Below are 27,100 nucleotides of genomic sequence, written 5' to 3'. Positions count from 1 at the left end.
TAAATACCAGAATTCCTATAATATTCTTGTTAGGGTGTTTTGGTCTCTACAGCATTTGGTTTGAAGTCATTTTGAGGATTTGGGCATTTTGAAGCATCCTGCCATAGTCCCTACCAAACCCATTGTTTCACTAACAGCGATTGTAATGGTGGCTAAATAAAGAACTCAGCCCTATTGTAGGTCGATGTCTCTCAGGATCAATGGATTAATCACTTTTTGTAAATACAATTAAGTATATTTAACTAAATGTAATATTTCTAAATTAAAATATGATCAATTTATGGCAAATCATATTTTTAGTACTAGTGGAATGTACTTTGGAGAAAAGCTGCACATTAAAGGAAATTTATATTTTTGTTTTACAGAATATGCAAATTAACACTTTTTTTTGCAGAATTAAGTCTGTTTTGGTTATTTTCTGTTCCAGATGACATTATTTACATTTCTAAGGATGTTTTTTAGAAGAATAGAGTTGATATTTTGCTATGATTGTTTATTTTTCTAATACTTTCTTGGGATAAAAATGAGCCAGTTTTTAATCCATGTAGTGTATGTAAAATATGTTAGTAGTATGCGGGTTAATGTGAGTAGAATCTTTAGAGTTATCACTAGACACTGATACTGGTCCCTTTATGGAAATACCATCTGCTGGTTTATATAGCCTCAATCCCTGCCTGAACACTAAAGTCTTCTAAGAAGAAAAACATTAACGGTTAGTCTAGAGCCTTCAAACTCCAACTCGGGACCTCGGAAGCTAGTTCCACTGCATGTTTTGTCGTTGTTCCTCTCTAATCAGGGACTGATTTTGACCTGGGACACCAAACGTGTGTAATTATATAATTGAGGTAAGTCGGTAGGCTCTGGATCTCGTAGGGTAAACGGTGAATACCCCTGGTCTAGAGGACGACTGAGTTCACTTTCCCACCGCCTCCTAACATCCAGCAGTGACTAACATGTCACTCGTCACGGTCACCGTTTGACATGTTATCACCAGGTATAAACATGACTTGTCTCAATGCACCTTTCCATTCTGTTTGAAGGTCTTTGTGCTCCCTTGTCCAAAATGACAGAACCATGTACGCTTCTGGCTGCAATCCCAACCCATTCATAGGTTGGAAAACGCACTAAATATTGATCTGCTTCTTGGTTTTTCATTTATTCAGTTTCGATCAGAGGAGTTGGTGGCACCGGGCTCGTGCTAATGACTGGAGCGGTATCAAATACATCAAACTCATGGTTTAATGAGCCGTCCTCCCCTCAGCAGCCTCCACTGGTTTTGATTATAGGCTAAAACACTAATTAAATCATTACTCTCCCAATAAATAAAACAATCGTCCAACTTATTTTCATAATTATGCAAAAATAAACTTTATTGCCACTTTCATTGAGCAGGGGGGAAATGAATGCAGTCAGTACTGAAGCAATGTAACATGTCCTTACTGTGTATTTACATGAAATATGATCAATGTCATAACGTTTCATCCTTCTGTCTACATGTTCAGTCTGACTTGGGAGTTGAATAGAGGCAACATTAATTCATCACGGGTTACTTTTAGCACAAAGAAAGATGGAGACCGCTGCATCATGGAGGAAAAAAAAAAACATTAATTAGAGGAGTTGTTGAAGTAACGAGTATCATACCAAAATACTGTAACACTATTCACGTCATGGGAGAAAGAGGCACATTGTTACTCAAAATAAAGACCATGATCAACATACGCCAGGCCAAACTCAAAGCCATCTTCAGTTTTAGTAACAACTTTCACACGTTTTAAAGCTTTAATATACGAAAGAACAAATATTATTTCACATATTACCGCCTAAAACACACCTTTTCGTATCGTTATGGCTTTAGGACAGTGCGGTTAGAAGCCGATCTCATGTCACAGGATTAAGATGATAATTCTGATGGTTGTTTATGGTTGCTCTTTGTAGGTGAGCCTGGGTGTAGTGGCCAGGTTAAAGATATCTTCAGAATAAATGTTCATTTTTAGGCTTTCCTCGCGTAATAAAGTAGCGGGGGAAACGCTCTCTGATTATGTTGGTAAATCCTCCAAATAATACCAGCCATCCATCTTACTTAATGTACAAATACATTTAAAAGAGTGGAAAAATATATATTTCCAGTAACATTTTATGTAAGCAAGATCATTCCCATGTTAATGAGTCCTTTTTTTAATGAAACTTTAAAAAAATCAAACATGAGCAAAAAAACACCAAATATACAACTTTTACATGTGAAATAGTATCTGCATTCTGCCCTTTTACTCAAAAGTAAATTAAATATTAGAATCACAAATGTGATGTAAATAAATTAAGTCGAGAAAAACACTTTGTTGTCATGCTGAAGAAGCACCGGACTCAGTAGTATAGATACAACTGGCATAAAAAGCTAGGCAGAGCGCTATAGCCTCAGTCCTTGCCGATTCGAAGCATCATCCCCTTAGACAGGCCCGTGGTTCTGTACTGTACAGTTGTGGAGAAAGTGCATTCTCCTTTCATACTAACTATCCCTAACTCACACTCACTCCTCAAGTCCAGTCGTACCTGCTTCCAATGAAATAAATCATGATCAAATCTCATCAGTTCCCAGCAAGCAGACATTCAAACTCTGAATGTAGATCCCAGGCATGTGTGAGTAGAGAACTTCGTTTGAAAGACAGTCCAAGTATGACTCTCTCTTCATGTTGTGCATGTTGGAGTGAGAACATTGCTTACTGGTAACTACTATCTAGGGAAAGACTTCCTTCTTTATGCATGTTGACGAGGACTTGCGAGCGTTGCTTTTAACTACCTCCTTCCGAGCGATTTGACTGTCATTAGTCCCCTAAATGATCTTCCATGGCACCCTCTGACAGACAGTGTTCAAACGGTCTGTAAAATCCCTGAATCTCAACAGTACATAAGACCAAATAAATCCAGTTCAGAGTATAATGCTATTATATTTACATGTCTGACACAGTGCAATTCGAAAAGCGCAAATAACCTTTTGTCTAATGAACGTCACCTCCTAAAACAAATTAATAGCAGTTATATAAGGATATCATATATCAAACACAGCCGTGATAAACATAATAAGTTGTGATGGTAGAGATGCTCTGTCTGTGCAGTGAGAGATGGTTTAATAGTGGTGGTCAGAGAATGGACAGTTAGGATTTACACCAGTCTGTTGATAAGGATGAGACGTGGCCCTTCCATGTTTAGTTGGGCTCCTCTGCGTTGATGCGGCCACTCCCCCTAGCTGTGTCCATTTAAACGCATGTCCAGTCTGCATGGCTCAAAGCACAGGCGCAGCGGGGGGTTGTTCTAGGGGGGTCGTCCCCCTCCTGTGGATCTGAGGCTCCTAGGTTCATTTAGTTAGTCCTGTGCTTTCAGAAGGCGGTGGTGACGGCGTTCCCTCGCCGCGTCCCCAGTCGTACCATCTCTCGGGGCATCGTGTCCAGCTGCTCATACGCCAGGCGGCCCTCTTCACCTGTATAAGTCAATCAAATTCATATTTTGCTTAAAACAGACATTGATGGGGCTACAAATGGACAGAAGATTTTTTTGTCAAACTGTCACTCACCGAAAGTGAGCAGGGTTTCTCTGGCAACATGGCGAAGTTCCTCGTCTGCCGAGTCGCACAGTGACACCACCGCCCGGAGGCTCTCTACTGCCTGAGATGGAGAAAGAAACAGAGGGGTTTGATAACCGGTGTAACAGATCCTCTCGCTTCGGAGAGACGTCACAATAAGATGCATCATATGAATATGAAGGGGAAATGTCGGTTCTATAGCTAAAAGTGAAAAGCAACACTGACCTGTAGACAGCTAAGAGCTGCACAGGCAGACCTTTGGGTTTGAACTCCAGCCTCCCACAAGGCCTGTGTGTAGCAGTCCACCGCCTGTAAAGACACACAGAAACACAAATTAACAAACTCAAGTCACTGCCCAGTCAGAGCACCTGTCCAGTATTCTAGGCAGGCTTAGTGACCTTGACAGACAAATGGTGTTTAAATTAGGGCTGGGTTTACTTTAGCCTGAGCGGGTCAAGGATCAAGCCTACTGACACGCACACACTGACCTTTGACCTGAAGGGTATGTGTGAGGAAGCAGAGGTGATGTAGGCAGCTGCAGCCTCGCTGAGCTGGGGGTCTTGGTGGGAGAGGAGGGAAGCCAGCGCCCTGAGGGTCTGCTGCCGGGGACACAGGCCGGTGTGTGAGACCTCATCCAGTTCCTTTAGACAACGCTCCGAGTCGCCACAGCTCAGGCCCTCCGCAAACACAGCTGAGGGGAGGACCAAATAACTCAATTAACTCACAGGTACTTACAAGCCTAGTTTTGTTCAGTGGACCATGTGTGGACCCCCTCACATGCTGACTCCGACGGGCGTCCGCCATCGCGCATGTTGATTTGGACCGTCCACACCAGATGTGACCAGGACACGTAGGTAGAAATACCAAAAACTATGAACCAACTATTTTAATTTGGGGACAGTTCGAAAACACATGACACATTCATGGCCATTTAGCTAGCTAGCTTACTGTTGCTAGACAACTTGTCCTGGGATATAAACACTGGGTTGTTAATTTACCTGAAAAACACTCTGCCCTTTTTTTCTGGCTCTTTGTAGAATTTTTACCCATTTTGAGTCACACAAAATGGTGTGTTCTCTACTCTTGACAATTAATCCACAGATAAAAAGGGGAACCTAGTTAGGTTCTAGTAATTGTCCCAGCGTCGTCCGGGTTAGGGGAGGGTTTGACCGGGGTAGGCCATCATTGTAAAATAAGAATTTGTTCTTAACTGACTTGCCTAGTTAAATCAAATCAAATAATCTCTCCTCCTTCAGTCTTCTTCTTTTGAGGACTTTATATGGAGGTTGGCAACCAACTTGAATGTGTATTACCATCAACTATACTGGAGTATGGACCTCAGTTCATCTTTCAATCAACCACATGGGTATATACTCCTAAATACCAATGAGGAGATGGGATGGGCGGGACTTGACGTGAATCACGAGTCAAAAATTGAACCCATTTGTATTTTAGCACCTGGCTATGCAGACGCACGTGAGCAGTTTGGATGAAATGATTGAATAACATGTACGTCAGAATGTGTGCTGGTCCTGAGTCTTACCTTCTCTGGCCACCTGCAATAGGTGTTCCTCCATGTCCTCCACGCTGTGCTCTGAGACGTAGCTGTGGAACTGAAACACTGTGACCATGTCCTGGGACCGGGCCGAAGGGGGGACCACTTCCTGGGACAGGGCCGAAGGGGGGCCCACGTCCTGGGACAGGGCCGAAGGGGGGTGGCAGGTAGGGGAGGAGGCCAGATCACTCCTGTCCACCATCTCACTCACCACCAGCCGGATCACTGGGGAGGGAAGAGAGAGGCATCCGTGTGAGATATATACAGTGAGACAGCTGTGTGAGATATATACAGTGACAGTACTGAGACAGCTGTGTGAGATATATACAGTGACAGTACTGAGACAGCTGTGTGAGATATATACAGTGACAGTGCTGAGACAGCTGTGTGAGATATATACAGTGTAATTTTCATCATAGGTACACTTCAACTATGACAAATAAAATGTTTTTTTTTTATTTTTTAATTAATTTATTTGCAAATGATGGTGGAAAATAAGTATTTGGTCAATAACAAAAGTTTATTTTCCACCATAATTTGCAAATAAATTACTACAGTGTGATTTTCTGGATTTTTTTTCTTCTCATTTTGTCTGTCATAGTTGAAGTGTACCTATGATGGAAATTACAGGCCTCTCGTCTTTTTAAGTGGGAGAACTTGCACAATTGGTGACTGACTAAATACTTTTTTGCCCCACTGTATATATATATATATACAGTGCCTTGCGAAAGTATTCGGCCCCCTTGAACTTTGCGACCTTTTGCCACATTTCAGGCTTCAAACATAAAGATATAAAACTGTATTTTTTTGTGAAGAATCAACAACAAGTGGGACACAATCATGAAGTGGAACGACATTTATTGGATATTTCAAACTTTTTTAACAAATCAAAAACTGAAAAATTGGGCGTGCAAAATTATTCAGCCCCCTTAAGTTAATACTTTGTAGCGCCACCTTTTGCTGCGATTACAGCTGTAAGTCACTTGGGGTATGTCTATCAGTTTTGCACATCGAGAGACTGACATTTTTTCCCATTCCTCCTTGCAAAACAGCTCGAGCTCAGTGAGGTTGGATGGAGAGCATTCGTGAACAGCAGTTTTCAGTTCTTTCCACAGATTCTCGATTGGATTCAGGTCTGGACTTTGACTTGGCCATTCTAACACCTGGATATGTTTATTTTTGAACCATTCCATTGTAGATTTTGCTTTATGTTTTGGATCATTGTCTTGTTGGAAGACAAATCTCCGTCCCAGTCTCAGGTCTTTTGCAGACTCCATCAGGTTTTCTTCCAGAATGGTCCTGTATTTGGCTCCATCCATCTTCCCATCAATTTTAACCATCTTCCCTGTCCCTGCTGAAGAAAAGCAGGCCCAAACCATGATGCTGCCACCACCATGTTTGACAGTGGGGATGGTGTGTTCAGGGTGATGAGCTGTGTTGCTTTTACGCCAAACATAACGTTTTGCATTGTTGCCAAAAAGTTCAATTTTGGTTTCATCTGACCAGAGCACCTTCTTCCACATGTTTGGTGTGTCTCCTCGGTGGCTTGTGGCAAACTTTAAACGACACTTTTTATGGATATCTTTAAGAAATGGCTTTCTTCTTGCCACCAGATTTGTGTAATATACGACTGATTGTTGTCCTATGGACAGAGTCTCCCACCTCAGCTGTAGATCTCTGCAGTTCATCCAGAGTGATCATGGGCCTCTTGGCTGCTTCTCTGATCAGTCTTCTCCTTGTATGAGCTGAAAGTTTAGAGGGACGGCCAGGTCTTGGTAGATTTGCAGTGGTCTGATACTCCTTCCATTTCAATATTATCGCTTGCACAGTGCTCCTTGGGATGTTTAAAGCTTGGGAAATATTTTTGTATCCAAATCCGGCTTTAAACTTCTTCACAACAGTATCTCGGACCTGCCTGGTGTGTTCCTTGTTCTTCATGATGCTCTCTGCGCTTTTAACGGACCTCTGAGACTATCACAGTGCAGGTGCATTTATACGGAGACTTGATTACACACAGGTGGATTGTATTTATCATCATTAGTCATTTAGGTCAACATTGGATCATTCAGAGATCCTCACTGAACTTCTGGAGAGAGTTTGCTGCACTGAAAGTAAAGGGGCTGAATAATTTTGCACGCCCAATTTTTCAGTTTTTGATTTGTTAAAAAAGTTTGAAATATCCAATAAATGTCGTTCCACTTCATGATTGTGTCCCACTTGTTGTTGATTCTTCACAAAAAAATACAGTTTTATATCTTTATGTTTGAAGCCTGAAATGTCGCAAAGTTCAAGGGGGCCGAATACTTTCGCAAGGCACTGTATATACAAAAGTATGTGCACACCCCTTCAAATGAGTTGATTCGGCTATTTCAGCCACACCTGTTGATTGATTGATTTAATTTTTAGAACATTTTTTAAATACACATAAGGGTGCTCCAGCCGGTGACACCTCCACATACAATGTAAGAAAATCATCAAGGACAACACAATGAAGCTTAAAAGGTATATTTCCATTGTGTTCCTTGGGGGGGGGGGGGGGGGGGTGCAGCAAGGTTAGGCAGCAATTGTAGTGGTAACAAACAATGAGACAAAATGGTTGTTTATTTCATAAATTGAGCTAAGTAGTTTAATTTCCTAATAAACAACTCTGGACAGGTACATCTCCCTGGTCTCACATACCCTTATTATATACAGCAAGCGATCCCTAATATACAGTGCATTCCCAAAAGCATTCACAGCCCTAGACTTTGACGTTTTGTTACGATACAGCCTTATTCTAAAAATGATTTCTTTTAAATTCCCCTCAATACCCAATAATGACAAAGCAAAAACAGGTTTTCCAAAATGTTAGCAAATTTATAAGAAATAAAAACAGAAATACCTTATTTACACAAGTATTCAGACCCTTTGCTATGAGACTCAAAATTTTGATCAGGTGCATCCTGTTTCCATTGATCATCCTTGAGATGTTTCTACAACTTGATAGGAGTCCACCTGTGGTAAATTCAATTGATTGGACATGATTTGGAATGGCACACACCTGTCTATATAAGGTCCAACAGTTGACAGTGCATGTCAGAGCAAAAACCAAGCCATGAGGTCGAAATAATTGTCCATAGCGCTCCGAGACAGGATTGTGTCAAGGCACAGATCTGGGGAAGGGCACACAAAAAAATTCCTTGAGTGACCCAGCCAGAGTCCGGACCTGAACCCTGAACTCGAACATCTCTTGAGAGAAATGAAAACACCTGTGCAGCGACGCTCCCCATCCAACCTGACAGAGAGACGCTCCCCATCCAGCCGGACAGAGAGGCGCTCCCATCCAACCTGACAGAGCGACGCTCCCCATCCAACCGGACAGAGCGACGCTCCCCATCCAACCGGACAGAGCGACGCTCCCCATCCAACCTGACAGAGCGACGCTCCCCATCCAACCTGACAGAGAGACGCTCCCCATCCAACCGGACAGAGCGACGCTCCCCATCCAACCGGACAGAGCGACGCTCCCCATCCAACCGGACAGAGCGACGCTCCCCATCCAACCTGACAGAGCGACGCTCCCCATCCAACCTGACAGAGCGACGCTCCCCATCCAACCTGACAGAGCGACGCTCCCCATCCAACCGGACAGAGCGGCGCTCCCCATCCAACCGGACAGAGCGGCGCTCCCCATCCAACCGGACAGAGCGACGCTCCCCATCCAACCGGACAGAGCGACGCTCCCCATCCAACCGGACAGAGCAACGCTCCCCATCCAACCTGACAGAGCAACGCTCCCCATCCAACTGGACAGAGCTTGTTCTCGCTTTGTCATTCAGGGGTATTGAGTATGGGTTGATGACGAAAAAATATCTATTTAATCAATTTTAGAATAAAGCTGTAACGTAACAAAATGTGGAAAATGGTTAGGGGTCTGAATACTTTCCTAATGCTCTGTATAAAAAAAGAAAATCACAATATGATACTCAATTGGCATACTAAAATGGAAAAAGGAATGAATAGACCATTTCAGTTTTCACATAGAAATAAGCTGCATTCGCATATGTTGGACACACATAGTTAAACACAATACAGTAGTTATACATTTAAAGACATAGAAAGAAAAGTGCCTACCTGTGTCAGCTGCGGTGTGTGGGTGTCTCTCCTGCAGTGGGCGAGTGTAGCAGTGGTGCATGTGTTTGAGCACCCGGTCCAGCGTAGCGTGGAACAGTGCACCAGAACCACTACACTCCGACCACAGAGCCATCTGAGCAGGCCGCTCCGACAGCCCTGGGAGCACTGAGAGAGAGAAGACAGACGGAGATTCATTATTAGGTTATAGATAAATGAGTCAGAAATAAGTCAGAAAGACGAAAACACACTGCTCAGTGAATTAGTCCCCTCAAGTCCCACTCCTCCTGTGGGCCTCCCGAGTGGCGCAGTGGTCTAAGGCTGTGTCACTAGAGATCCTGGTTCAAGTCCAGGCTCTGTCGCAGCCGGCTGCCACTGGGAGAACCATGGGGCGGCGCACAATTGGCCCAGCGTCGTTCGGGTTAGGGGAGGGTTTGGCCGGCAGGGATGTCCTTGTCCCATCGCACACTAGCGACTCCTGCCGGGCGCAGTGCACGCTGACACAGTGTTTCCTCTGACACATTGGTGCGGCTGGCTTTCGGGTTAAGTGGGCATTGTGGCTTGGCTGGGTTGTGTTTTGGAGGACGCATGGCTCTCGACCTTCTCCTCTCCTGAGTCCGTACGGGAGTTGCAGCGATGAGACAAGACTAACTACCAATTGGATACCAGGAAAAAGGGGTAAAAAAAAGGTCTCACTGCTCCCATGACTCTGTCCCCTGCTCCCATGACTCTGTCCCCTGCTCCCATGACTCTGTCCCCTGCTCCCATGACTCTGTCCCCTGCTCCCATGACTCTGTCCCCTGCTCCCATGACTCTGTCCCCTGCTCCCATGACTCTGTCCCTTGCTCCCATGACTCTGTCCCTTGCTCCCATGACTCTGTCCCTTGCTCCCATGACTCTGTCCCCTGCTCCCATGACTCTGTCCCCTGCTCCCATGACTCTGTCCCCTGCTCCCATGACTCTGTCCCCTGCTCCCATGACTCTGTCCCCTGCTCCAGAGTAGACTACTAACCGTCAGCAGCAGAGGTGATGCTCCCCAGGCATTCTGTGCTGATCTCTCCCAGTTCCTCTAGCAGCTGAGTCTGAGCTGAGAGCTTCTGGAGCTGGGCTCGATGCTGCCAAGGGCTCCCCCCACTGGACAGGAGCTGTCATTACACACAGACACAGTCACGCGTAGTCGTGGCCAATAAATGATAGGAGAGCTTCCACCCGCACTATTAGATCGATACAAATGACATTTTACTACAACCGCTTCATAATTAGTTTTCAGTCTGTTAAGTTAGATTGTTATCGGTTAGAAATGTTTGAAATGACTGGAACACGTTAATTCACCTGGATGAGATGGTCGCAGTACTGCAGGTGAATGACGATGGCCACGTCCAGGTTCTCGTTGCCCGTAGTGAGAGGCAGGGGGCTGCCGGCCACACTGTTGCCCACCCCGGTGTCCTCCGTCAGGGCTTCACTCAGGTGACCCCTGACCTCTGGGTGCGGGTCCCCAGGTCTGTTAAGACAGACAGGAGATACACACTGTCACTAGAAGGAAGCAGCAGAGTATAGAAGTGTAGAAGTATAGAAGTGCACTAAAATTACTACTATAGCCGTTAGAATACAACAGTATGTGAATCAGCATGATTTGGGATGCTAGAGTTAAATGCAGTACGAATCCATTAATTTAAATCTACAATGTAATTTTTTTTACCAAATTCACATAGATATGTCAATCTCATTGGAAGCAAGTCTAAGAAGCGGTTAGATATGTTCTATATATGCTATTTTTAAGCTTCCAGTTCTTAAGTTTTGGTTTTGTGTTTTTTACTTTCGGGTTTGTACACTAATTTCAAACAGATGAATATACAGGGAGAGAGACAGATGGGGGGAGAGACAGATGGGGGGAGAGACAGATGGGAGGGGAGAGACAGATGGGATTGGAGGGGGGAGACAGATGGGATTGGAGGGGGGAGACAGATGGGATTGGAGGGGGGAGACAGATGGGATTGGAGGGGGGAGAGACAGATGGGATGGGGGGGAGAGACAGAGAGGGAGGTGGGAGAGAGAGAGACAGATAGAGGGGGAGAGAGAGAGACAGATAGAGGGGGAGAGAGAGACAGGTAGAGGGGAAAGAGAGGGGGAGTGAGGTGGGGGGAGCAAGAGAGACAGAGAGGGGGGAGAGAGACGGAGAGAGGGGGGGAGAGGGAGGAGAGAGACGGAGAGAGGGGGGGAGAAACAGAGAGGGGGAGAGAGGTGGGGGAGCAAGAGAGACAGAGAGGGGGGAGAGAGACGGAGAGAGGGGGGGAGAGACAGAGAGGGGGGAGAGAGACAGATTGAGGGGGGAGAGAGAGAGACAGACAGAGAGGGGGGGGAGAGAGAGAGACAGACAGAGACGGGGGAGAGAGAGAGACAGAGAGACAGATAGACGGGGGAGAGAGAGAGAGAGACAGATAGAGGGGGGAGAGAGAGAGAGACAGATAGAGGGGGGAGAGAGAGAGAGACAGATAGAGGGGGGAGAGAGAGAGAGACAGATAGGGGGGAGAGAGAGAGAGACAGATAGAGGGGGGGAGAGAGAGAGAGACAGATAGAGGGGGGGAGAGAGACAGATAGAGGGGGGAGAGAGAGAGAGACAGATAGAGGGGGGAGAGAGAGAGAGACAGATAGAGGGGGGAGAGAGAGAGAGACAGATAGAGGGGGGAGAGAGACAGAGAGACAGAGAGGGGGGAGAGAGAGAGAGAGACAGATAGGGGGGAGGAGAGAGAGAGAGACAGATAGAGGGGAGAAAAACAACCTGGGTTAGTCCCACACACATACACAGGCTTAGTAGAATCTCATTGGCCGTGGAGGGACAGTGGGGTTAGAGGCAGATGGAAGGAGACAGGCAGGGTCACCACCACCATCTCCCAGGCAGGGACAGAGGGGTAGTAGACTAGCGAGAGGACAGGGGAGGGGACTTGCCTCCTCCCATCCCTCCCTCCTGACTCACCCGATACTGTCCGCCTCCATGTCAAAGAACACGGAGCGCTGGAGGGCGTGGTCATCACCCGTGTCATCGTCGTCAAAGTCGGAGGTGTTGAGGAAGTCGAAGCTCTCCAGGGCGCTCTCAACCATCAGAGTGAGGCTGGACGACCTGCTCCTGTGGCCCGGGAGACGGCACTGAGGGAGAGATCAGACCCTGAAAAACCCTGCAGGGTGTGGGTTGTCTGGTAATGCCGGACTAGGTTGGCCTACTACTGAAGGAGAGATCAGACCCTGAAGAACCCTGCAGGGTGTGGGTTGTCTGGTAATGCCAGACTAGGTTGGCCTACTACTGAGGGAGAGATCAGACCCTGAAAAACCCTGCAGGGTGTGGGTTGTCTGGAAATGCCAGACTAGGTTGGTCTACTACTGAGGGAGAGACGACCTGCAGTCATAGGAGATTAAACTGGATGTCAAGGCTACAATGAGGCTACAGTCACAATAAAACCTATGTACATAAACAACTATCATAAACTACCGCTCTTACAAATATTTCAGTAGATAATACTTTTTCATAAAGGTCAACAGAAACAATGTAGCCTCAGCTTGAACTGAAGGTAGCGTAGCGGTTAAGGGCATTGGGTTAGTAACCGAAAGGTTGCTGGTTTGAATCCCCAAGTCGAGCAGGTGAAAAATCTGTCTATGTGCCCTTGAACAAGGCACTTACCCCTAATTGCTCCTGTTAGTTGCTCTGGATAAGAGCGTCTGCTAAATGACTCAAATGTAACAGGTAATATCCCAGGGTTGGGCTCAATTCTGTCTGAAGTCAATTCAGGATTTGAAATGAATTCCTACGGAGAAATGAAATGTCAAATTGAGCTAATATTGCATTGACCTCCAACCCTGTGATGCACACACAGTTGCTTGAGGAAAAAGTACAGGCCTCACCTTGAGTAGGTCCTCCAGGCGCATCACTTCCTGTTCCAGGTCCTGTAGCTCTCTACAGCGTTGTCCCAGTGACTCTAGCCTCAGTAGCAGACTCTGCAGGGTTTCTTCCAGGTTGCTCTCCAGGAAGGCCCGGCTCCCCTCCCCAGCCCAGCTCAGAACACCCGCCTCGGGCAGAATGTCAGACGATGTCAGTCTCCTCACCAGTTGCCTGGTCAAGCTGCCTGGTTCTTCAGTGTCAAGTTCTACGGGCTTCAGTAGCTCCGAGCTGACAATAGAATACAATTTAATAGAATACGTTACAATACAACACAATTTCATTGTCCCTCAAGGGGAGATTCGTTTGGCCTCTGCGCATCATAAAGACAAAACAGCCATCTCTTACCTGTCATCTTCATCACCATCCCTGTCCGGCCCAGCGAGGTCCGGACACACCCCCCCGGGAGCGACCGAGCAGAGAGAGACGGATCCTCCGTTACACTGGGACTCCGCCCTCACCCACTCTGACTCCGCCTCCTCGCTGACCAGGCTGGTACTCACGCTGCCGCTGCTACTGCGACTCTCCTCTTCCTCCTCACCTTCCTCTGCCTCTTCCACTACGTCTGCATGTATTCGAACGGTGACTTCAACGTTGGGGATTTGGGGCTGGGGGCAGGTCTCAGGGGGCGTGACGGTGATTTCGGGGTTGGACTGACCGGGGGCGAGGCTGGGGGAGGAGACTGAAGTATGGGAGAAGGTGAAGGAGAGGCGCTTGCACTCGGTGTTACCACACCCACCGTTCTCAAAGACGTCATCAGGGAGGGTGGACTGGAGGGGAGGGGGGGGGGGAGAGAGAGAGAGAGAGAGAGAAAGAGAGAGAGAGAGTGAGAGATGGAGTGAGAGAGAGAGAGAGAGAGAGAGAGAGAGAGAGAGAAAGAGAATCACAGTTAACTCCTCTTTTCTAGTTCTACACAAGCTGACACATGCCACTCCATGCTAACAATAAGCAGCCACACAGACAGCATGCTAACAATAAGCAGGCACAGCCACACAGACAGCATGCTAACAATAAGCAGCCACACAGACAGCATGCTAACTGTAAGCAGGCACAGCCACACAGACAGCATGCTAACAATAAGCAGCCACACAGACAGCATGCTAACTGTAGGCAGGCACAGCCACAAAGACAGCATGCTAACAATAAGCAGGCACAGCCACACAGACAGCATGCTAACAATAAACAGGCAAAGCCACACAGACAGCATGCTAACTATAAACAGGCACAGCCACACAGACAGCATGCTAACAATAAGTAGGCACAGCCACACAGACAGCATGCTAACTATAAGCAGGCACAGCCACACAGACAGCATGCTAACAATAAGCAGGCACAGCCACACAGACAGCATGCTAACAATAAGCAGCCACAGCCACACAGACAGCATGCTAACAATAAGCAACCACAGCCACACAGACAGCATGCTAACTATCAGCAGCCACACAGACAGCATGCTAACAATAAGCAGGCACAGCCACACAGACAGCATGCTAACAATAAGCAGCCACAGCCACACAGACAGCATGCTAACAATAAGCAACCACAGCCACACAGACAGCATGCTAACTATCAGCAGCCACACAGACAGCATGCTAACAACAAGCAGGCACAACCACACAGACAGCATGCTAACTATAAGCAGGCACAGCCAAACAGACAGCATGCTAACAATAAGCAGCCACACAGACAACATGCTAAATATCAGCAGCCACACAGACAGCATGCTAACAATCACACAGACAGCATGCTAACAATAAGCAGCCACACAGACAGCATGCTAACTATCAGCAGGCACAGCCACACAGACAGCATGCTAACTATAAGCAGGCACAGCCACACAGACAGCATGCTAACAATAAGCAGCCACACAGACAGCATGCTAACAATAAGCAGGCACAGCCACACAGACAGCATGCTAACTATCAGCAGGCACAGCCACACAGACAGCATGCTAACAATAAGCAGCCACACAGACAGCATGCTAACTATCAGCAGGCACAGCCACACAGACAGCATGCTAACTATAAGCAGCCACACAGACAGCATGCTAACAATAAGCAGGCACAGCCACACAGACAGCATGCTAACTATCACACAAACAGCATGCTAACAATAAGCAGCCACACAGACAGCATGCTAACTATCAGCAGGCACAGCCACACAGACAGCATGCTAACTATAAGCAGGCACAGCCACACAGACAGCATGCTAACAATAAGCAGCCACACAGACAGCATGCTAACAATAAGCAGGCACAGCCACACAGACAGCATGCTAACTATCAGCAGGCACTGCCACACAGACAGCATGCTAACAATAAGCAGCCACACAGACAGCATGCTAACTATCAGCAGGCACAGCCACACAGACAGCATGCTAACAATAAGCAGCCACACAGACATCATGCTAACAATAAGCAGCCACACAGACAGCATGCTAACAATAAGCAGCCACACAGACAGCATGCTAACTATCAGCAGGCACAGCCACACAGACAGCATGCTAACAATAAGCAGCCACACAGACAGCATGCTAACAATAAGCAGGCACAGCCACACAGACAGCATGCTAACTATCACACAAACAGCATGCTAACAATAAGCAGCCACACAGACAGCATGCTAACTATCAGCAGGCACAGCCACACAGACAGCATGCTAACTATAAGCAGGCACAGCCACACAGACAGCATGCTAACAATAAGCAGCCACACAGACAGTATGCTAACAATAAGCAGCCACACAGACAGCATGCTAACAATAAGCAGCCACACAGAGAGCATGCTAACTATCAGCAGCCACACAGACAGCATGCTAACTATAAGCAGCCACACAGACAACATGCTAAATATCAGCAGCCACACAGACAGCATGCTAACAATAAGCAGGCACAGCCACACAGACAGCATGGTAACTATAAGCAGGCACAGCCACACAGACAGCATGCTAACAATAAGCAGCCACACAGACAGCATGCTAACAATAAGCAGCCACACAGACATCATGCTAACAATAAGCAGCCACACAGACAGCATGCTAACAATAAGCAGCCACACAGACAGCATGCTAACTATCAGCAGGCACAGCCACACAGACAGCATGCTAACAATAAGCAGCCACACAGACAGCATGCTAACAATAAGCAGGCACAGCCACACAGACAGCATGCTAACTATCACACAAACAGCATGCTAACAATAAGCAGCCACACAGACAGCATGCTAACTATCAGCAGGCACAGCCACACAGACAGCATGCTAACTATAAGCAGGCACAGCCACACAGACAGCATGCTAACAATAAGCAGCCACACAGACAGTATGCTAACAATAAGCAGCCACACAGACAGCATGCTAACAATAAGCAGCCACACAGAGAGCATGCTAACTATCAGCAGCCACACAGACAGCATGCTAACTATAAGCAGCCACACAGACAACATGCTAAATATCAGCAGCCACACAGACAGCATGCTAACAATAAGCAGGCACAGCCACACAGACAGCATGGTAACTATAAGCAGGCACAGCCACACAGACAGCATGCTAACAATAAGCAGTCACACAGACAGCATGCTAAAAATAAGCAGCCACACAGACAGCATGCTAACTATCAGCAGGCACAGCCATGCAGACAGCATGCTAACAATAAGCAGTCACAGCCACGCAGACAGCATGCTAACAATAAGCAGTCACACAGACAGCATGCTAAAAATAAGCAGCCACACAGACAGCATGCTAACTATCAGCAGGCACAGCCACACAGACAGGGGGAATTGGGGCTAGCCCTAACCTAGCACACCTCAGTCACATAACCCTCCAGGCTGGACTTGGGCCTGGGTTGGAGGGAGACCAGGTCGCCAAAGGAGCGACTGCGTCTCAGCTTCTCTAACAGGGAGTTCCTCAGACCGTGGAGGAAGGACAGGCGATGCTGGGTCGGGGACAGGCGGTGCTGGGTCGGGGACAGGCGATGCAGGGTCGGGGACAGGCGATGCTGGGTCGGGGACAGGCGATGCTGGGTCGGGGACAGGCGATGCTGGGTCGGGGAGGGGTGCCACTTCTTTACCACACACACACAAAGGGAGCAGGGGAGGGAGGGGTGGGAGGAGAAATGGGTGAGTGGTGGGTGGGATGGGTGAGTTAGGGTTAGTTAGCCTTAGCCATTGCATTCATAAACAGACACAAGCTGTTGGTTTCACAATCCAGTCAACACAAGGGCTGTGTTAGTGGGTTAGTGCAACGAGGAATCCTGTGTTGTGAGCAGGCTGGTGCGTTATAAGACAGCAATGGGACTAGGAGACATAGATCCTTAGATCCATACACCCACTCCCCTCCCCTATCCCACCCCAGGGAGAGGAGGCTCTGTGTGGGACTCACAAAGAAGGACTGGTCCTGGAAGGTGGGTGTCTCTGGCGTGCCCTGGCTGTAGATAGACACCCGTCTCTGCAGGGCGGTGGCCTTGCTCACGTTGCCTGAAGACAGGGTCAGGTCTTCCACATCGAATGGACTGTATGGGGGAGAGCAGAGAGACAGTCAGAAGGGGAAAGAGTCCATTAGAGAACTATAAACTACTAGGTGAATTCTGCTGTAACACTGGAGCAGACACCCAGGTTCTCCAGAAGGGGGCAGCGTTACAGTATAACTTCATCACTTAGTCAACATTAACCGATGTAACTAACCACCGTAGCATAGTGTAGTAGTTTATAATACTTTATACAACGGGTGGCTCTAAATCCTGAATCTGTTCCATCTGACTGTACAATCCACTGTCTCATCAGCCCAGGTAGGGAAGTTAGAAACTTGATCTTCCCTATAAAAACCCTCCAGACATTCTCTTTATTTTAGACTAACATTTAGTTTAACAGCGGAGATTTGTATAAACCTCACTGTCTGTCTTGCTAAGTCCTAAAGAATGTTGTGTTTCGGCTACAAAAACAATAGTTTTGAAGTTGGTGTTGATGTTTTTCTGCTCCTTGAACACCAACAATAACTCCATATGAACTTTAACCTCCTTTGATTCAGATTCAACAGTCACTAGTCGCACCTTAAAAACATATACACCTGTCAAATAAACATTTAATTAAGTCCACTTACAACAGGGGACCCCAAAAAATGTTCTTTCAGTGAAGGGGTCATAATATTTTGTAGCTTAAAAGGTAAAAACTATTTTTTTGCTACATTTGTAGGTAGAAAACAGAAACTCTGTTAATTACAACCCATCTAGCGGCTACCAGAGGTTACTGACGTATCCCCGGTTCTATGAACCAAACGCGAGTTTCTCTCGCACAACCCCATTTTCAAATCAGGCAAATCAGGTCATGACCCCTATTTTTGGAAACGCTGACTTACAACCATGTGACCTCCAGGTTGAGTTTGATGGTTCCCAGGTCATTAACGTCTACAGCCACCACCTGAGGCATGGCCGTGAACAGATCCTTGGTCTCACAGATCACACTGCCCACCAGGATGTGAGTGGCCAGGCCCTTCAGCTCCGTCACCTGATTGGACCACAGACAGGAAGTTAGAGGTCAGATCACACTGCCCACCAGGATGTGTGGCTAGACCCTTCAGCTCTGTCACCTGATTGGACCAAAGAGATAGTTGGGACCAGGGGTCAAAGGTAATTTGGCTTCAGAACCTTTGGAGGACTGTGGTTTGCCCTCAGAAATGGTTTGACAGAGGCAGCATTCAAAATGAAATACATTGCAGATGCCTGTCAGATCCCCGCACGCCTGGATAGGTATTTAACATATCAGCTAACCAACCGCATCATATGATATAACATTCTCATGTGTACCTTGATGTTGATGAGGTCTGTGATGAGGGGCGTGAAGACCATCTCCTCTCCGTCCCAACTCTGTCTGGAGTTCACCTCTATCTTCCCCTTCAGCTTCCAGCGCTGACGCCCATACCGCATGAAGATCTGACGGAGGGAGGGAGGGAGAGAAACAGAGAGAGATGGAAGGAGGGTGGAGAGGGAGAAAGGAAGAGAGAGAGAGAGAGAGAGAGGAGTTAGAGATAGATGAAAGGGCAAAGGAGACAGAAGTCAAGAGCCATGAAACAGTTGTTTTTATGTTTTCATAATTGCCATTTTGGAGCCAGTCTGCAGATTGGGAAAGACACAGTTGTCTACTTCTGATGTAGAGAGGGCCTCATTCATATAACTCACCTCATACTGGTCTCCTGGACAGAGACGAGCAAAACCAGCAAGACCTGAAGTGAGAGAGGGATGGAGAGCGGGGAGGGAGGGGTGGGGGCAGAGAGAGAGAGAGAGATGAAGAGAGAGATGAAGAGAGAGATGAAGAGAGAGAGATGAAGAGAGAGATGAAGAGAGAGATGAAGAGAGAGAGAGATGAAGAGAGAGATGAAGAGAGAGATGAAGAGAGAGATGAAGAGAGATGAAGAGAGAGATGAAGAGAGAGAGAGAGAGAGAGATGAAGAGAGAGATGAAGAGAGAGATGAAGAGAGAGATGAAGAGAGAGAGATGAAGAGAGAGATGAAGATGAAGAGAGAGATGAAGAGAGAGTCATTGCTTGTTTGTCTTCAGTTTTCCTCTACTCTAACGGCTGTCCCACTGGCCTCAGTCTTACCTTTCATTTTGATATGGAACTCCCCCAGCATGTTCTCCAGCTCCCCCTCTAACGTGCTCATATTCTGGGGAGGAAGGGAGAATGATCAGCATAAAAAAAATACAAAAACAGGAGACAAACCAAACCCATTCATCAAACTTTGACATCAGGCACCAGAACTGTGTTTGATCTCAGTGGGTGATCCGTATGGTGCCGGTGAATGGCCTGATGATTACAGAGGTTAGTTGTGTATTCGCGTGGATCCACACCTCTGTGTACTCCTTGTATCTGCGGTTGACCTCTGACATGCTCTCTCTGGTGGCCTTGGTGGAGGGTGATGCAGAGAAGGCCTGCTTCATCTTACTGGCTCCCTCCCTCAGCCTGCGCTGGATACAGAATGCCTCATACAGCTCATCCACCTACAGGGGACACAGAGGGTCATAGTTCAAATCGATACACCGTAGCATAGAGAGGGTTACACACTTAGACATGTAGAAAGTACAGAAAGCAGAGGGTTATAGTCTTAAAATACACAACAAAGAGAGGGCTACATATTTATAACCTATAATAAAGTATGCCTTTCACAAACACACATACTCTGCACGCTCTGTACCGATCGTGCAATAACGGCCTGGGAAGCTCATGATGTTCCACTCAGCGTTAACAGAAGTCCTGGGCCTGAAACAAGCTTGTGATGTTCCATTCAGTGTAAACAGAAGCCCTGGGCCTGAAACAAGCTTGTGATGTTCCATTCAGTATAAACAGAAGCCCTGGGCCTGAAACAAGCTTGTGATGTTCCATTCAGTATAAACAGAAGCCCTGGGCCTGAAACAAGCTTGTGATGTTCCACTCAGCGTTAACAGAAGCCCTGGGCCTGAAACAAGCTTGTGATGTTCCATTCAGTGTAAACAGAAGTCCTGGGCCTGAAACAAGCTTGTGATGTTCCATTCAGTATAAACAGAAGCCCTGGGCCTGAAACAAGCTTGTGATGTTCCATTCAGTGTAAACAGAAGCCCTGGGCCTGAAACAAGCTTGTGATAAATATTCAGCATGCAGATTAATGATCATTTTCTAGAATGCTGCGGTGGCTACCTGAGGGACTCAGTCTGCTTCCGGGGAAGGCTGATTACCATGTCTGGCAGAATGATGTCTCAAAACCAACCCAGAGTCTCAAACCCTTTATCATAGATTTACACATTTAGATCACAGCACACTGACCGACATCCCCCTTCATATTAACTATGCTAAACCCATGGACTGAGGAGAGAAAAGGAGATAGAGGGATGGAGAAAGACAGCTGGCAAGGACTTCAACATGACAGCAGAACATAATGCCCAGGCTGTGAGCAGAGCAACAACCCCCACTATTACACCCCCCCAAGCCCCATCCTGTGACCTAAGCAGGATGTATCAGATGCTCAACATGCTCTGCTCACACCTACTGTGATGGTCCGGGCCTAAACCACACGAAAACAACACTAGACACTATGGAACACAAAGATGTTATTATCTCATCCTGGAAAATACAAGGACTGAGGTCATCTGCCTTTGGCCTAAAGAGCAGGAACCCAGACTTCATCAAATAAATTGGAAATACAGACATTGTCATCCTACAAGAAACATGGTTTAAAGGAGATTGACCCACTGGTTGCCCTCTAGGTTACAGACAGCTGGTAGTCCCATCCACCAAACTACCAGGTGTGAAACAGGGAAGAGACTCAGGGGGTATGCTAATTTGGAATAGAACAGACCTAACCCACTCCATTAAATTAGTCAAAACAGGAATATTTTACATTTGGCTATAAATTAATAAGGAAATTATCTCAACAGAGAAAAATTTCCTCCTGTGTGCTACCTATATCCCCCCAAAAGAATCCCCTTACTTTAACAATTACATCTTCTCCATCCTAGAGGGGTAGATCAACCATTTCCAGGCCCAGGGACATGTACTAGTCTGTGGCGACCTAAATGCCAGAACCGGACAAGAACCTGACACCCTCAGCACACAGGGACAAACACCTACCTGGAGGTGACAGCATTCCCTCCCCCATATGCCCCCCTAGACACAGCTATGACAAAACAACCAACGAAAACAGGTCACAACTCCTGCAGCTCTGTCCTACGCTGGGTCTGTACATAGTCAAGGGTAGGCTTCGATGAGACTCCTTTAGTAGGTACACCCACAGCTCATCCCTTGACAGTAATACAGTAGGTTACTTTATCACTGACCTCAACCCAGAATCTCTCAGAGTGTTCACAGTCAGCCCACTGACACCCCTATTAGACCACAGAAAAATCAGTCTACTTGAACAAAGCTGTTTGCTGATGACCTGGTGCTGCTGTCCCCAACCAAGGATGGCCTACAGCAGCACCTAGATCTTCTGCACAGATTCTGTCAGACCTGGGCCCTGACAGACCTGGGCCCTGACAGACCTGGGCCCTGACAGACCTGGGCCCTGACAGACCTGGGCTGACAGACCTGGGCCCTGACAGACCTGGGCCCTGACAGACCTGGGCCCTGACAGACCTGGGCCCTGACAGACCTGGGCCCTGACAGACCTGGGACCTGACAGACCTGGGCCCTGACAGACCTGGGCCCTGACAGACCTGGGCCCTGACAGACCTGGGACCTGACAGTAAATCTCAGGAAGACAAAAATAAAGGTGTTCTGTAAAAGGTCCAGTTGCCAGGACAACAAATACAAATTCTACCTACACACCGTTGCCTTAGAGCACACAAAAAAAACGATACATACCTCGGCCTAAACATCAACGCCACAGGTAACTTCCACAAAACTGTGAATGATCTGAGAGGCAAGGCAAGAAGGGCATCAAAAGGAACATAAAATTCAACATACCAATTAGGGCCTGGGTAAAAATGCTTGTATCAGTTATAGAACCCATGGCCCTTTATGGTTGTGAGGTCTGAGGTCCGCTCACCAACCAAGACTTCACAAAATGAGACAAACACCAAATTGAGACTCCGCATGCAGAATTCTGAAAAAACATCCTCTCTGTACAACGTAAAACACCAAATAATGCATGCAGAGCAGAATTAGGCCGATACCCACTAATGATCAAAATCCAGAAAAGAGCCGTAAATTCTACAACCACCTAAAAGGAAGCGATTCCCAAACCTTCCATAACAAAGCCATCACCTACAGAGAGATGAACCTGGAGAAGAGCCCCCTAAGCAAGCTAGTCCTGGGGCTCTGTTCACAAACACAAACACACCCCACAGAGCCCCAGGACAGCAGCACAGTTAGACCCAACCAAATCATGAAAAAACAAAAAGATAATTACTTGACACATTGGAAAGAATGCTAGAATGCTATTTGGCCCTAAACAGAGTGTTTCAGTGGCAGAATACATGACCACTGTGACTGACCCAAACTTAAGGAAAGCTTTGACTATGTACAGACTCAGTGAGCATAGTCTTGCTATTGAGAAAGGCCGCCGTAGGCAGACATGGCTCTCAAGAGAAGACAGGCTATGTGCTCACTGCCCACAAAATGAGGTGGAAACTGAGCTGCACTTCCTAACCTCCTGACAAATGTTAGAGACACATATTTCCCTCAGATTACACAGACCCACAAAGAATTCGGAAAACAAATCCAATTTTGATAAACTCCCATATCTACTGGGTGAAATACCACAGTGTCTCAAAAGGGCAACCAGTGAAGAACAAACACCATTGTAAATACAACCTGTTTACAATTCATTTTCCATTTTGTACTTGAACTATTTTCACATCATTACAACACTACATAGCCATACTGACATTTGAAATGTGTCTATTCATTTTAAACTTGTCTTTAATATTTACTGTTTATTTCACTTTTGTTTATTTTCCATTTAACTTGCTTTGACAATGTAAACATGTGTTTCCCATGTCAATAAAGCTTTGCAGGAGGAAACAGAGGAAAACAGAGGTGAAGAGAGAGTGAGAGAGAGTGAGAGAGAGGGTGAGAGAGGGTGAGAGAGGGTGAGAGAGGGTGAAAGAGGATGACAGAAAGAGCGGTGGAAAATGGGCCTGTGGAATACCTCCACGATGTAAATTGGGCCTGTGGAATACCTCCACAGTGTAAATGGGGCCAGTGGAATACCTCCACAGTGTAAATGGGGCCTGTGGATTACCTCCACAGTGTAAATTGGGCCTGTAGAATACCTCCACAGTGTAAATGGGGCCTGTGGAATACCTCCACAGTGTAAATGGGGCCTGTGGAATACCTCCACAGTGTAAATGGGGCCTGTGGAATACCTCCACAGTGTAAATGGGGCCTGTGGAATACCTCCACAGTGTAAATGGGGCCTGTGGAATACCTCCACAGTGTAAATGGGGCCTGTGGAATACCTCCACAGTGTAAATGGGGCCTGTGGAATACCTCCACAGTGTAAATGGGGCCTGTGGAATACCTCCACAGTGTAAATAGGGCCTGTGGATTACCTCCACAGTGTAAATGGGGCCGGTGGAATACCTCCACGATGTAAATGGGGCCTGTGGAATACCTCCACGGTGTAAATGGGGCCTGTGGAATACCTCCACAGTGTAAATAGGGCCTGTGGATTACCTCCACAGTGTAAATGGGGCCTGTGGAATACCTCCACAGTGTAAATGGGGCCTGTGGATTACCTCCACAGTGTAAATGGGGCCTGTGGAATACCTCCACGGTGTAAATGGGGCCTGTGGATTACCTCCACAGATGTAAATGGGGCCTGTGGAATACCTCCACGATGTAAATGGGGCCTGTGGAATACCTCCACAGTGTAAATGGGGCCAGTGGAATACCTCCACAGTGTAAATGGGGCCTGTGGAATACCTCCACAGTGTAAATGGGGCCTGTGGAATACCTCCACAGTGTAAATGGGGCCTGTGGAATACCTCCACAGTGTAAATGGGGCCTGTGGAATACCTCCACAGTGTAAATGGGGCCTGTGGAACCTCCATACCTCCACAGTGTAAATGGGGCCTGTGGAATACCTCCACAGTGTAAATGGGGCCTGTGGAATACCTCCACAGTGTAAATGGGGCCTGTGGAATACCTCCACAGTGTAAATGGGGCCTGTGGAATACCTCCACAGTGTAAATGGGGCCTGTGGAATACCTCCACAGTGTAAATAGGGCCTGTGGATTACCTCCACAGTGTAAATGGGGCCTGTGGAATACCTCCACGATGTAAATGGGGCCTGTGGATTACCTCCACGATGTAAATGGGGCCTGTGGAATACCTCCACAGTGTAAATGAGGGCCTGTGGATTACCTCCACAGTGTAAATGGGGCCTGTGGAATACCTCCACAGTGTAAATGGGGCCTGTGGATTACCTCCACAGTGTAAATGGGGCCTGTGGAATACCTCCACGGTGTAAATGGGGCCTGTGGATTACCTCCACGATGTAAATGGGGCCTGTGGAATACCTCCACGATGTAAATGGGGCCTGTGGAATACCTCCACAGTGTAAATAGGGCCTGTGGAATACCTCCACAGTGTAAATAGGGCCTGTGGAATACCTCCACAGTGTAAATAGGGCCTGTGGAATACCTCCACAGTGTAAATAGGGCCTGTGGATTACCTCCACAGTGTAAATGGGGCCTGTGGAATACCTCCACAGTGTAAATAGGGCCTGTGGATTACCTCCACAGTGTAAATGGGGCCTGTGGAATACATCCACGGTGTAAATGGGGCCTGTGGATTACCTCCACAGTGTAAATGGGGCCTGTGGATTAACTCCACGGTTTAAATGGGGCCTGTGGAATACCTCCACAGTGTAAATGGGGCCTGTGGAATACCTCCACAGTGTAAATAGGGCCTGTGGAATACCTCCACAGTGTAAATAGGGCCTGTGGATTACCTCCACAGTGTAAATAGGGCCTGTGGAATACCTCCACAGTGTAAATCGGGCCTGTGGAATACCTCCACAGTGTAAATGGGGCCTGTGGAATACCTCCACAGTGTAAATGGGGCCTGTGGATTACCTCCACAGTGTAAATGGGGCCTGTGGAATACCTCCACAGTGTAAATGGGGCCAGTGGAATTACCTCCACAGTGTAAATGGGGCCTGTGGAATACCTCCACAGTGTAAATAGGGCCTGTGGAATACCTCCACAGTGTAAATAGGGCCTGTGGAATACCTCCACAGTGTAAATAGGGCCTGTGGAATACCTCCACGGTTTAAATTGGGCCTGTGGATTACCTCCACGGTTACCTCCACAGTGTAAATAGGGCCTGTGGATTACCTCCAAGTGTAAATGGGGCCTGTGGAATACCTCCACAGTGTAAATGGGCCTGTGGAATACCTCCACAGTGTAAATGGGGCCTGTGGAATACCTCCACAGTGTAAATGGGGCCTGTGGAATACCTCCACAGTGTAAATGGGGCCTGTGGATTACCTCCACAGTGTAAATGGGGCCTGTGGATTACCTCCACAGTGTAAATGGGGCCTGTGGAATACCTCCACGGTGTAAATGGGGCCTGTGGATTACCTCCACAATGTAAATGGGGCCTCCACAGTGTAAATACCCCTGTGGATTACCTCCACAGTGAAAATGGGGCCTGTGGAATACCTCCACAGTGTAAATAGGGCCTGTGGAATACCTCCACAGTGTAAATGGGGCCTGTGGATTACCTCCACAGTGTAAATGGGGCCTGTGGAATACCTCCACAGTGTAAATAGGGCCTGTGGATTACCTCCACAGTGTAAATGGGGCCTGTGGAATACCTCCACAGTGTAAATAGGGCCTGTGGATTACCTCCACAGTGTAAATGGGGCCTGTGGAATACCTCCACGGTGTAAATGGGGCCTGTGGATTACCTCCACAGTGTAAATGGGGCCTGTGGATTACCTCCACAGTGTAAATGGGGCCTGTGGAATACCTCCACAGTGTAAATAGGGCCTGTGGAATACCTCCACAGTGTAAATAGGGGCTGTGGATTACCTCCACAGTGTAAATAGGGCCTGTGGAATACCTCCACGGTTTAAATTGGGCCTTTGGAATACCTCCACAGTGTAAATAGGGCCTGTGGAATACCTCCACAGTGTAAATGACCCCTGTGGATTACCTCCACAGTGAAAATGGGGCCTGTGGAATACCTCCACAGTGTAAATGGGGCCTGTGGATTACCTCCACAGTGTAAATGGGGCCTGTGGATTACCTCCACAGTGTAAATGGGGCCTGTGGAATACCTCCACGGTGTAAATGGGGCCTGTGGATTACCTCCACAATGTAAATGGGGCCTGTGGAATACCTCCACGATGTAAATGGGGCCTGTGGAATACCTCCACAGTGTAAATAGGGCCTGTGGAATACCTCCACAGTGTAAATAGGGCCTGTGGAATAGCTCCACAGTGTAAATAGGGCCTGTGGATTAC

The 27,100-nt window shown here is 47.2% G+C and overlaps 1 protein-coding gene across 4 annotated transcripts in view; it reads right to left on the bottom strand.

The window, feature by feature from the left end:
* Positions 1-1,343: 1,343 nt before the first annotated feature.
* The window catches only part of LOC139392268 (rho family-interacting cell polarization regulator 2-like), a 144,006-nt gene continuing 118,249 nt past the window's right edge, over positions 1,344-27,100 (bottom strand). For 2 of the 4 annotated variants that reach the window (XM_071140132.1, XM_071140134.1), the window contains exons 7-23: positions 20,004-20,153; positions 19,756-19,819; positions 19,335-19,378; positions 18,963-19,088; positions 18,515-18,663; positions 17,543-17,672; positions 13,516-13,937; positions 13,134-13,398; positions 12,214-12,383; positions 10,572-10,740; positions 10,252-10,384; positions 9,243-9,407; positions 5,118-5,354; positions 4,063-4,265; positions 3,800-3,883; positions 3,566-3,656; positions 1,344-3,472 (exon numbers count right to left, since the gene is read on the bottom strand). In XM_071140132.1, coding sequence (XP_070996233.1) covers positions 3,372-3,472; positions 3,566-3,656; positions 3,800-3,883; positions 4,063-4,265; positions 5,118-5,354; positions 9,243-9,407; positions 10,252-10,384; positions 10,572-10,740; positions 12,214-12,383; positions 13,134-13,398; positions 13,516-13,937; positions 17,543-17,672; positions 18,515-18,663; positions 18,963-19,088; positions 19,335-19,378; positions 19,756-19,819; positions 20,004-20,153 — 2,703 coding nt within the window. In that variant the 3' untranslated portion in view covers positions 1,344-3,371. The remainder of the gene's footprint in view (positions 3,473-3,565; positions 3,657-3,799; positions 3,884-4,062; positions 4,266-5,117; positions 5,355-9,242; positions 9,408-10,251; positions 10,385-10,571; positions 10,741-12,213; positions 12,384-13,133; positions 13,399-13,515; positions 13,938-17,542; positions 17,673-18,514; positions 18,664-18,962; positions 19,089-19,334; positions 19,379-19,755; positions 19,820-20,003; positions 20,154-27,100) is intronic. The other 2 variants (XM_071140130.1, XM_071140133.1) reach the window with 1 other exon arrangement.

This window comes from Oncorhynchus clarkii, chromosome 32 (assembly GCF_045791955.1).
Source record: "Oncorhynchus clarkii lewisi isolate Uvic-CL-2024 chromosome 32, UVic_Ocla_1.0, whole genome shotgun sequence".
Classification (NCBI taxonomy): Eukaryota; Metazoa; Chordata; class Actinopteri; order Salmoniformes; family Salmonidae; genus Oncorhynchus; species Oncorhynchus clarkii.
Note: the sequence above shows the minus strand (reverse complement) of the source record. Positions and strands in the feature narration are given on the sequence as shown.